General features: G+C 49.9%; 1 protein-coding gene across 3 annotated transcripts; it reads left to right on the forward strand.

Annotated features, from left to right (window-relative positions):
* Positions 1–6,003: 6,003 nt before the first annotated feature.
* Positions 6,004–12,148, forward strand: LOC135898893 (very long chain fatty acid elongase 1-like). 3 transcript variants are annotated; one of them, XM_065428097.1, is made up of 3 exons: positions 6,004–6,066; positions 9,133–9,214; positions 10,043–12,148. In XM_065428097.1, the coding sequence occupies exons 1-3, from the start codon at positions 6,032–6,034 to the stop codon at positions 11,153–11,155; spliced, it is 1,230 nt and encodes a 409-aa protein (XP_065284169.1). In that variant the 5' UTR covers positions 6,004–6,031; the 3' UTR covers positions 11,156–12,148. The 3 variants fall into 3 exon arrangements, with proteins under 3 accessions (XP_065284169.1, XP_065284168.1, XP_065284170.1); XM_065428096.1 differs by lacking the exons at positions 6,004–6,066; positions 9,133–9,214 and adding an exon at positions 9,820–9,954; XM_065428098.1 differs by lacking the exons at positions 6,004–6,066; positions 9,133–9,214 and adding an exon at positions 9,837–9,860.
* The last annotated feature ends 659 nt before the right edge of the window (positions 12,149–12,807 follow it).

Here is a 12,807-nt window from a genome sequence, read left to right on the forward strand (position 1 = left end):
GCGACCGAGAAAAAGGGTGGCATAAGTGATTAAAAAAAAACCACATAATGGCCGCGGTCGAACAGCAAATGAATCACCGATACGCTTATAGCTTGGCTTCAATAAAGAAATAGAAAGAAACGCGGAGCGGCAGAATACGAAGTATATGGCCGCTATCCAAGAACAGCATGCACGGCGAGCGATGAAGACCTGACAGGCATGCACCGAACTGTGAATGAAAGGACAGGCCGGCGCGCTACGCGGGTGACCGGTAACAGAACACTCACAGGTGACGTCCGTGAGATGAGCAAACAAAGCGCATGCGCTAGCAGAAGCGTCAGCTCGCAAACTCCTGACAAGCAAATGCGTGCATGGCGGAAAAGGCTTCTTTTGATCGAGAGGTGCGTCGAGCGTGAGACGTGTCTCATAAAGCTGAATATGGTACGGCGCATAGGTGTAAATTTGGTATAGCACGTGAGCGTCTGGCGCTTCGGGCATGATATCGATTATAAGCAGTCGTGGTTGTCTGTAATCGTTACTCGCGCTTACCTTTACAAGTTGGGGCTATTCATTACAGGTTACTATACGGTTACGAGCTCGGCGGCGTATATACATGGCGGGATGCCACGAAAAGCTGTCACTGAGAGAGACGCATACACTAATTTCCGTCTTTCTTTCTCTTTTTCTGATATCTAAGTTGCGCCAACGTTACGACTTTGAGCATGCCTTCGACCGTTTGGTAATTATCCCGTTTGGCTGCTGTTGTTAAACACGCGCACACGCACAAGCACACACGCACGCACACACACGCGCACACGCATCGTGACCGAGGTACGCTTGTTTTAGAAGACCGTAATCCACCGTGCAGCGCGCGAATCTCACCTATAGCGCACTCGCACATTCCAATAAGGCTGCAGGCATCATCCCCTGGCATCGTCCGCGAAATTCACGCGGAGCGGCACATGCACGCATGTGCTCCTTCTTGGCGTCACGAACATTTCAATCGACCCACTCGGAGCAGCATTTCGCACTGCGCCGATCCCGTAACTTCAGTGCTCTGCCGCAAGCGCGCCTACATCTCTCAGTGCTTTACTAGCGATACGAGAAAGAAGGGATCAATCCGTCTAGGATGTTGTTGTTTACGACCCTCCAAAGGCGAGCGCTGCTTCATCATGCTTTGCGGACTCGCCAGTCGTATACAGACAGGTCCAGCTGTTCCTTGTCGACTCAATCTACATGTAGTCCTATACCGCGCAAGAGTCAATCTCAAACAAGGAAAATGGGCTTTTCGATACGCCTGGCCTTCAGAACCACTAGCGTTCAGCAGCTTTCTTCAAAAGAGTGCTCAGAACTTCTCAGATATAAATTTAGGAGATAACGGCGCATTAACAACGCGTGTTGACTGCATCTGAGCTACATATACGCTACGTGGCGACAGTGCGGACGGATAACGTTCATTTTACTGCGAGGAGCGATCGGACCGCGTTTTCTTGTTTTCTGCAATCTCCCGCTTATTACGCACGTGCGGGCCGACGCACACTGAAGATTTTGATTTCGATTTGTGCGCAGAAACCACGGCCCGCATCTTCCAGTCACCGCTGCGCACGCCGAAAAGCTGGACCACCGCTTAGCGTCGCATATGCTTTGAAGCCAAAGGCCGTCTCGTTGGATAATACCTCGCACTGACTGGTTCAGGGAGTCTACGCTGAGCACGTCCTCTTTGACCGAATAGTAATAAGTATAACAACGCCAAACAACTCGTGCAACAGGTTTGCGGAGCAATAGTGCGCGCCGCTACCTGGTACGGAGTCGCCGGCAAGAACGCGTCGAAATCGGGCTTAATTTCGCCCAAGTACGTTCACCGGGATCCCGCCAGCGATTTCGCCTTCATCGTGCCGGCCTGCCCCATGGTCAGGAGGCACGCACACGCACGCACGCATGCACAAACACAAACACGAGATCACAAAGCCAGCGCGAATACGTACTCGCTTGCTAATTGGCTCTCAGATTGCCGGAGGCCTTTGTCTGACAAGAATCGAAGCGTCGACCGCCAAAACGCGAGATAGAGGCAGAAGGGAGGAGGCGAGGTAAGAGGTCATCAGGCTGCGCGCGCTGGCGGCGCCGACCTTTCTCCGCTATCGTTCCAGTCTATCTTTTCGTTTCGCATCGTTTTTGCTCTTTCTGTTATCTTTTTTTCTTCACTCCACACTTTCCGCTCCTTCATCACCTGCTACCCCGCGCGACCGCTCTGAGACGGCAGCGGCTGCTGTTGATGAATATCGCCGCAGCTTCTATGCAAACGCGCCTCGGATTTCGATATGCGAGAAACACTTCACGGGCGGTGACGTCATACATACGTATACGGGCGCTCGGCGCGGCAGACCTTGCACGCGATGTACCCCAGCCTTTATTAACTAACCCCTATTTGTTTTCTTTCTGCACAAAGCGAGCTACCCTATACCACACCACATGGGCCCGCCAAAAAATCCCTACTAATTTCCCCAACCGAAACGCAACGTACGAGCAGTGGGAGATGGTGCTGTCCAGCTGGGCATTGGATGATCAGCGAAAGCTGATCGCTGGAGACGAAAGTGCTGCCGCTGGTGCCCTGGACTGAAGTCGCCACCCACAACCTGGATTCATTCCACTACGTGCCACATCAAAATAAAGTTCTCTCTCTCTCTCTCTCTCTCTCTCTCTCTCTCTCTCTATATATATATATATATATATATATATATATATATATATATATATATATATATATATATATATATATATATACATACATACATACATACATACATACATATATATATATATATATATATATATATATATATATATATATATATATATATATATATATATATATATATATATATATATATATATATATATATATATATATATATATATATATATATATATATATATCTTGCATCTGAAAGAAATCTCGCGCGACGTTCGGCAGCGGCGGCCACGGAACGGGTATTAAATCCTTCGAGGTTGTTCAACTTTACTTGGGAAGGGCTGAGCAACAGTTAGACGCAGACACATGTTTATGTTTACTTCTTGACGTGTACAAATAATCGCGCAGCATTTGTCGCGTATATTCCAGAACGACATTTCCAACGATTGGGCTGCATGCGGCTAGGCGGGGACTCACCTCGGCATACCGAGACATGATTCACACCGTACGGGGCCGCCTTCTCTGGAGGCCTCGTTCTGGAACAGGAGGGTCTTCGAAGAGTTTCAATGAAAAGGACACACTCCTTCTAGCCTTCGATAATATTCCCACTTGTGCCAAGCCTATATCTTTGCGAAGGATTTGTGAATCATGATTCGGCGGTTGCACCGAGTTATGGCAAGTCTATCAGCAAGGGCTACAGATCTAGAAGGCCGGGGACGGCCAACGTGTCCGAGCGTTTACTTTTTCCAGTGCGGCTGTTCAAATTGCTCGCTGATTGTGGGGTGATGTTTCGACTACTGCCCCAGTGTATGATCTTGGTGACGAGGTTCAAAGGCTTTTCAGCTTTTCCTTGGAAGTCGATTTCTGTAATTTCTGTAAAAGACTGAAATTTGTACGCAACTGGTTATGTTCTCTTCGCTTTCACAATGACGCTTGAAGTGACACATAAGAATAAGTTGGCCGGGGACAATAATTCCGCCGGCTGTTTATGCTCTATTCTATCCTTTCCTCACTGCTGTAGCAGTTTCACCTATTATAGCACCTTCTACTTCCTATTATGAAAGATTTACGCTCTGGAACCACAACGCTAACCATGAGTGCACATCCTAAGGACAGCTTTTCCCCTCCAACAGTCGGCACGGCCGACCGCGACAGGGTCGGCGTAGTCCCTGAAGTGATCCGAGCAGAGGTCGTAGCCATCATACATCTGTTCCCATGTCAGCCCAGCCAGGACTCCACATTTAGCGCCACTTTGCTATGCGTCACATCTGAAAAATGGGCCAAATACCACGTGGTCATGATTAGAGAATACTTAAAAGCGAAACCAAAGTTCAGAGTAAAAAGAAGCGACTAAAGAATTCTGCCCTTCTAGGCAAAGGTTGAAAAGTGAAGCGAACCTTTGTCGTCACATAGGTAACTCGAACTTCTTATAATTCAAAACGCGAACGGTGACTGCTACGTAAGTGATTATTTTTTAACTTCTGCCGTGTTCATGACCATTCAAAGTGGGTGATCTAATAACAAAAAACTGGTGCCCGGAATGCTCTCCAGCGTAACCACTTTGCGCAACAAGCATTCAAACAACTTCGTCAGATATAAATTGCAAGTTTTCTACTCGTGAAAAAACTGAAGAGTAACCGCTAACATCTACCGAAGCGAAATTACCGTCTGCGCGTCAGCTATAGCATCAATCGGCCAAGCAGCTTCAGTTTCTAACACCACCGCAGGAAAATGCACCGCGCCAAACGAAAAAAAGATGTTTACTTCAAAACAAGTGCGGAAGATATTTCGTTTAGTCCTATAGCTGTTTCGATAAGCACAGCGCTCATTGTTTCTTCATTACGACTGTAGAAGAAGCGTGCTTACTTCTGGTCCGTTGGGAAACGGAATAATTTCGCCCTTGTGTTTCTCCCCGAGCTGCCACATCACACAGCCGCGCAGCAAACCGTGTATCCTTTCTCCATTTTTTTCTACATTGCCAAGACATCCGCAGGCACAGAAAGCTTTAAACTGCAGAGCATGCGAAAAAAACGTGCACGTGCAGAGAAAGCGGCAGGAGCAGACGAAGAAAATGGCAGCCGAAGTGATAAGAGCAACAGCGCCGCACATTGGCGCAACAAATGAAGCGACCAAATAATGATATAGGGCGCCGAAAACGGGAATAGCCAAAATCACATTTTATTTCAATACATAATTACATCACTTCACTTTATTGTTATGTAGTTTAATAAGATAGAGCAACTTATACAAAATTTATTGGATTTCTTTTTGGCTATTAGTGTCATGGAGACGCTTTGCCAATGCCGAAACTAACCCCACTGTCCACCCACTGGCCCAACGCCATAGCCACTAAGCAACCGCGGCGGGTTAGAGGCTGTATATAGGACATCTCAATTTTGTAAAGGAAACTTCCAGTTGTCCTGAAGGACACCAATTATTATTCCACGGAAAACCAAGATGGCGGTATTCAAAAGACGGTGTTAGCACGGATATTGTAGAACTTTGCAATATAGAGACATTTCTGTACCTAGCCGCGGGGACATAACCTGGTGTCGGCAGAGCAGATATGATAGGACCATTGAGGTAGGCCCAGTATCTCCTCGTCGCACTCCTCATTAATGCCTGGATCCCGATATGAAATTTCCTATTCTGCGTGGAATTCCACGCCCTCATACGTGCCTGATACACATACTGCGATTAGGCGTCGCCTTCACGCGCAAATATTTGCACATTATTGGACGGACAGACTCCCCGGACTGTTCAGTCTGTGGCGCTGTAGAGACTATAGAACATGTGCTCGTGGTGTGCCCTGAGTATGCGCGAGAAAGACTGACATTGGCAGATACATTGAGACATTTACACAATGGACCACTGTCGGAGGACCTCTTGCTAGGCGCGTGGCCACAGAGTTGGCAGACGACAGAGACAATGCGTGCACTTTCACGTTTCCTAGGTGACACGGGCCTGGACTCACGCCTGTGATACCAGTTGTGTAATGTGTCATTCACCTCGTTCCTCCCATTATCATCCCCCATTGTGACCCTTTTTCTTCCCCTCTTCCCCTTCCCTTACGTAGAGTAGCAGGCCAGATGCTCCATTATCCGGCCGACCTCTCTACATTTTCCATTCATTAAAATACTTCTTCTTCTTGAGGTATGTTCGCGCTAGTGAATCAGCCATTTCATTTAAGTGCAACTCACGATGTCCCGGTACCCAAAGCAAACATACTTTCCGTAAGTGTGGAGGTAACATCGAACAAAATGTTTGCTTAATTCTTGAATTTGAAGATGCAGTAAGTGCTCCGCATCTTGTTTCGCTAAGGAAGAAGACGAAGAAGTTAAATGTCATTTGCCCGACCTGCCCATGGGCACTCTTCTGGCTATAGTTCAATTAAGGAGGTAAGGATTACACATCTTTTTCACGTACCTGCATGCGGCCCGTTAAAACCAATTTGTGGAACTAGCAGAATATGGTTAAGACGCAACTTTCAACCTCCCCTTTCTTTTATTGTGGGAAATGCAGCGCGACCTTGGGCCAGCAGTTAGGTGGTAAGAAAATACGATGAGGCGAAGTGCTTTCAATTACCTGTTAACGAATATGGTTTACGTTTGTTTACATTTGTTTACGTTTGTTTACATATCCCCTGAGTGGGTATGCGCCACTAGCGTCTAGGGGGGGGTTGAAGGGAGGGGGGGGGGGGGGGGGCTCTACATCTACGTCCTTGCGAACTTCTGAGGTTGAATTTTAACTCACAAAAAAAGGGAATTCCTATTTTTTGATCTCATCCTTATCGTGACCCTTTGAAATCATTTGGCAACTATAGGACGGTAAGATTTTGACTCGACTTTGTCATGCATGATACGTATTGCAACTTGCGCCGGACTGGATGCACATGTTGAGCGCAGGTTCCTGTGTGTTGTTGTAGAGTGTAGCGATCTCATCTCCGCGTACTATAATATTCTCAGTTTTCTATTTTCCGCGTGGTAAAAGAAAGCAGCTCCGGAGTAATGGCATACAGAGCCCGTAGCACAACCGTTCAGTTCTTGGTTCGAACGCGGCTAATAGGTTGACAATTATTTTTAGAGCGAAGGTTTCCTCTCCTCTTCCTCCACTGTTCGGGTTTTGGCTGTTGTCTTGCATAATTAAGAGGTACCGAATATAGCGCAAACAAACAAGCAAACACCGGATATAGTGCAACCTGAGGGGCCTGGAGCGTCAGGTGATATGCATGTAAAGCTGGTTTCACACGAGAGGAAGTATTGCCAGGTCAGTCTGCGAACGAGCATGACGTCGCACGGTGGTGCCGAATCACGCCTCACACAAGAAAGCCGCTCACGAGCTGCTCGCGACACTATTCGTTGCAGTCCAGCCACCTCCCAGTCGTCCGCGGACTGACTACAGGCGATTCATCCAGTCACGTGAGTTCGGCTTAAGCGCGAACGTGAGCTCCAGCGCCAACGCACCGTTGGTCGTCGTCGTTCCACTGTGATAATTTCTTCGTTGTCACGCCATCGTTATCATTCCCTCGTCTTCACTCTCTCGTCGTCCTTGCATTCGTAATTTCGTCGTTCCGTATCTTCGTCATTCATTCGTCATCATGCGTGGGACCCGCATGCTAGAGGGTCACAAGTTTATGTTGAGCGAGGTGCTTCCGGGTGCGAATAACAGAACAGAAAGTGTGTGCAACTTGGTCGTGTGTTCTGCATACTTACTTATGGTCGCTAAACAAGAACAGCGTTCTTCGCAAACAACACCGCAACCGGTTTCCAGGGCTCGTGGGATCCGCATATGTTTATTTTTTTTATTCTTATCTCATTTGTCCCGTCGTTCGAGCATGATGTCATATCCATCTCGATTTATCTGTCTACATCAATATTTATTTCATCCCTGCTTAGCGTAGCAAAAAGCGCTGGTCGAGATGTCACTGTGGCACTTGTAAGTATGGGTATAAATGGTGTTCCAGCTATTCTACAGTAAATAATAAAAAAAGCAAAACCTTATGTGCGGATGAAACCATATATGTGTTGCGATCAGTAACAAAAGTCCTTGCCATGCTGTGTTTGGAAAACTATGAGTGCTTTGTAATTTAGAACGATAAAGCGCTATAATAGCGCCAGAAGAAAGGGTGAAACCACAAGTACAAAAAATAGACTAATCCTTGTACTAACCATCACATGTTAGTTAAACAATCAGAATGTTGTCTCTGTGGTAGCTTTCCTATGAAACGGTACGGGCGCGTCGCACTGCAGGTCTTTTGGAGCTGCAGCCACATATACGCCTGCGCTATACGCATTGTCGGCCGGGAATCGTGCCACGTCGGGTCGGCACTTTTACTCCGCTATATGATAACGACGAATATCAATCGAAATGAAACGCACGTCGTTCCCATATATCAAGTGCGTCAGTCGCACTTCTCTTTCCATTACAGCGTGGTAATCGCGCTGCGCGATTTCCGAGCTCCGTCGCGGCCGCGCATGAAAGCAACGCGTCGGAAATGCGCCTGAAATACGCTTCGTGAGGTTGCGAATTATTGGAGCAGCGACGAAAATGAGCAGCGAACCGCCGCACCCTCGATGGCCGCCACTGTTGCACCATAACCGCCGGGTAATTTAACGAATTATCGCACGATCATTTCACTTGCTCGTCCACGCGTACACGCGCGATGACGAGAATTTTCGACATCGAAACGGATTTCACAATTTCCCTATGAGAGCGGTGCTTCGGCAGGAGTAGGCGTTACCCCTCTTAGTCCCGTGACGTAGACGTGAACGTAGAAAAAAAAAAACGCGGAAAGAATAACGCTTAAAATAAAGACACTATAAGAAAGCAAGAGCTGCACGCACACACTCCCTATGGGAGAAGACCTGAGGCTGCAGCGTGCGTTTATATCCGCCACTGCCACCCGAAAGCAAGCTATCTGCCGTGTGTAAACCTCGGTTACGTCACACCGAGTTTTGGCAGCAGCGGCATCCACAATGACGAGGCCGCGCATCGAGATGCAGGGCGCGCTTTGCGCCTCCATAAGCAAACGTGCGCGCGCGAACATTCCGCACTCGTGTTTGCATGGCACACATACTAAAGCGCTCTCGGTCGCTAGGCGGTGCGATTCCGAAGCCCAATTGTGCCTCGTGCCACTCACTCTCGAAATGCGGCCCTCGCGGCCGGTAGTTCCAACCCGTCACCTCGTATACTTGGCACGACTGCTCGTTCTTGCCCGCGTGTGATATGCTCAGTGGTCCTTGTTCAAAAAAGAAAAAAAAAAGTTGAAACACTCCTTTGTAATATGTGTGCGTGCTCGCGTGCGCGTGTGTTCTTCCAGAATAAATTACATGACGCTACCTTAGTAGGAGCCTGTTAAGAATACATCAACACGTTGTACAACCTGCAATAAAGTGTGTTGCACTTTAATCGACGGAGGCTGCAACAGTTCAAGCCGTGCATATATCGGCTGCGCATCTTTTCAGAGGACGGTCGCGGGCGAAACTTTGTTTGGTAGTACGGATCACAGGCATCTTTCCCGCCTCTTCTCGGCGCCCGGATTTGAAGGTAAGAGCTCATTCTCAAGTCGCGCGTCAGAAATAATCGCGGCGATAACGTACTGCAACGTTCGCTGTAACTCGTAAGAACCCATGCATTAAACTAAGCGAACGACGCCGCTTTCCTGCCAAATTAGGCCTTCTTTCGCCTCTTCACCACGACGGCGCACTGTTAACGCCGCAGCGAAGATAATCGCCTCCATCTGGTGTGAACCGAACTTATCGGCTGCGCTGGCAAATAAGAAATAGATTCCTGCCGCGCACGTGTCCAATGTAACGAAAGACAACAAGTTCTATCAAAATTTTCCCGCCCTAGCGATTGACGCAATGATCGGGGCATCCTTCCCGCACACGCATGTAGGAATATTGCGTAAAACAAAGGGTTACCGCACCCCCTCTCTGCTGACGACATCGGTAGCAGCGCTGAGGGCAACGACGCTATGCGCAGAGCAAGCTTTCGGGCGTGCTTCTCTGCAACTCTCCCTCTCTGCTCTAAGGCGTGTTAAGATATGATGAGACCGAAGAGGGTCTCAGAAAAAAAAAAAAAGAAGGAAAGGAGAGCAAACAGATGAGGCCCTTGGAAGAAGAAAGGAACGCGCGGAAAGAGACGAGGAGGACAGACCTTGGGGAATGCCAGGCCCAGACCTATGCTCCTGGTATGGCGCCTTGGCTTGCCTTGAGGCGGTATCTACCGGGCGGTCGGCCGACCCGCGCGATTGTACCGACGGCAACGACGTCAGCGGGAGAGGGGTGCGAGAGGGCACGGCCGTACCCTGCCGCCGAACGGGGTGGTCGAGGAGGCGGCGGCTGATCCCTTTCCTCCTCCCCGTTTACGCAGGTAGTCACGTGGGGCCGGCGGCAGCGTATAAACCGGACTCCCGACAGCTGCCAGAGCAGCATTGAGGCACTTGCTTCCGCTGGGACGAGACACAGTTTCTTCCCGCCGCCGCCGGCCAGTCGTGCACGGCTCCAGCTGAACGAGCGCGCGCCCTCCTTCCTTCAACCGCGTCCTCCCGTGGTGCTTCTCTCGTCTCCTCGGTCCGCCTTGTCGGCAACGCGCAGTGCTGCAGCAATGGATCTGCTGTTGGAGAAGGTGTTCACCACGTACCAGTCTGTGGTGGCCAGCACGGACCCGCGGGTGAAGGGCTGGCCGCTCATGGGCAGCCCGATGACCATGATGTCCATCATCGCCGGCTACGTCTACTTCGTGAAGGTCTGGGGCCCCAACTGGATGAAAGGCCGCGAACCGTTCAAGATCAAGGGTGTCCTGGTCGCCTACAACCTCCTCATGGTTGTGCTTAGCACGCTTTTCTTCGTTCTGGGCGGCTCCTACACGTACCTGGGACCGTATAACTGGTTCTGCCAGGCCGTCAGCTACGGAACCGACCCGGACTCGCTGGCTGTGACGACCCTTGGCTGGTGGTACCTGGTGATCAAGATGATAGAGTTCATGGACACGGTCTTCTTCGTGTTAACCAAGAAGTTCTCCCACATCTCGCTGCTTCACGTCGTGCACCACTCGACCGTCGCCTGGACCGTGTGGATGGGCGTCAACTTCGGAGCCGGCGGCCAGAACGCCTTCTTCCCGTTCATCAACTGCTTCGTGCACATTGTGATGTACACCTACTACTGCCTGGCTGCCATGGGACCCGAGGTGCGGAAATACCTGTGGTGGAAGCGCTACCTCACCCAGTTCCAGATGGTCCAGTTCGTTATCGGCTTCGTGCACGCTGCCATTCCAGTCTTCTACGACTGCGGCTTCCCTCCCTACTTCGCCTACATCCTCATGGGTGAGGCCGTCCTGCTCTTCTTCATGTTCCGCAACTTTTACAACAAGGCCTACAAGGCTTCCCACACGGCGCGCAGCCTGCAGCAGCAGCAGCAGCGAAACGGTCACGTGAAGACGGCAGTGACGGCGGGCGCCGACGGCTCGCAAACCAAACTAGACTGATGACGTCACCAGCGTCGGATCACTGGCTATTCCGCATCGGAATGGGCCGATGACCAAACGCCTTCACCTTTCAACGCCTGGTGGGCACATCATTTCGAACCCAGGACGACGAAGCGACGCTGAGCTGACAAAACAAACTGTTGGTTATTTCTCTCGGCGCCGCCTCGCAATAAGCCTAGTCAGCAAGCGACGTGCCTTCAGGACGCCCTCATCCACTAGCCGCTAGACTGCCTGTGTAGCGGCGAAGACGGCGGCGACTTCCAGGGGATTCTCAAGTTCTTCTGGATGTTTCCGGCAAGTCTCGGCATTCCAGTCAGGACTGATCGTTTGCTGTGTTTTCTTTTCTTGTCGTTTGTGTCACGTAGTGATTCAGCGGTTCCCCTCACTAGCATTTCATTGCGGGGCAGTCAGCGTCTCTTGTTACTTAAGGCCGCCGAATCTGCCATTGACTCGTATTTATGTTTCTCCTGTTCTGTGGCAGACTACCCGGCTACCTGATTGGGTGGGAGTGCCCTCCCGTATTTTTCTTGTGAAGACAAATTTCGCAAGGCCTCCCACGTATCTCGGATGTCACGCTTTTTTTTTTAACTCCGCTCCTGCAAAGAGATGCTGCTCAATCTTGTGACGAGGCCAAACAAATCGTGCATAGCTTGAGACGTTGTTCCCTGTAATTCCCATGTCGTACGGCAAGCGGCATACCCAACTTCGTCTAACCAGTGAAGCTGCGTCCTAGTATGCTAGTTTCTATTGCCAATCACGTTGTGCTCAAGGGCGGTACAAAACGTTGTCTAAAATTTGTATTTTCTGTGCAGTCTTGAATTCGCTCTGTTCTTCGCCCTTAAACTGAACCCACACAGTGATCTCTCACTGCTTCATTTAAAATTTCTTCCCCCAAACGCCCTGTAAATATTGTCCATTCCTCATCGTCATCTGTCGTCGATGTATTAGAAACCACAACTGTTTGCAATAAACTGCTGTATCATTGTTACAAAAGCGTATATTTTGTTTTGTCCAGGAGTCTTGACAACTGCTCGCTTCTTATCACAAACAATTCAACGGAGCGCGCCTTCTTCCGTTGACTTGTAGCATTGCAGTGCTTCAAAGTGCACGCGTCTATACTGCTGCTCTTTCGCGGCATCGGTGTTTGATGCCGATCAATGTGACGCAAAGCAAGAAAAAAACATATCGTAGTTTTCGCTGCATATTCAGTAGCTACTGCTCGAGTCTCGAGATCCTACAGAGTGCGCGCGGCTACGCGCCGGCCGCCTAAACTTTCATTACGATGGCAATTATATGGCCACTCCCGGCGCATTTCTGCCGTCGGCGTGAGGCTCCGGATGAAGTGTAAAGGCGATAAAATCGTCGCCGCGCGCTGTATGCTGCATGTGCGAGTGAAACCGTGAGGGTGAGCCGGCCATAGCGGCTCAATCTCGCGCACGCAACGGACGGAAGCGGAGAAGAAGCGTGCCGCCTTCCGTCGCGCTCAAAGGTAGGGGGGCGTGTTCATCTCCCGGCGGCTGCGCGCGACCCGCCGGGCCGCTGTATCTTGAAAGCCATCTGCGACGGGTACAGAGTCCGCGCTGCGGCGTGGTTTCGCCACTTCGCGTTGATGCGAGCGGTTGCACGAAGGTCAATTCGCTCGCTGCTGCTGC

The sequence above is a fragment of the Dermacentor albipictus genome, unplaced genomic scaffold (genome assembly GCF_038994185.2).
Source record: "Dermacentor albipictus isolate Rhodes 1998 colony unplaced genomic scaffold, USDA_Dalb.pri_finalv2 scaffold_23, whole genome shotgun sequence".
NCBI classification, from domain to species: domain Eukaryota; kingdom Metazoa; phylum Arthropoda; class Arachnida; order Ixodida; family Ixodidae; genus Dermacentor; species Dermacentor albipictus.

Coding starts and splice junctions, on each gene's coding strand:
- LOC135898893 (XM_065428096.1), top strand. CDS start 9,835: ATGCCAGGCCCAGACCTATGCTCCTGGTATGGCGCCTTGGCTTGCCTT. Junction 9,955..10,042: donor ACGACGTCAGCGGGAGAGGG/GTGCGAGAGGGC, acceptor CCGTTTACGCAG/GTAGTCACGTGGGGCCGGCG.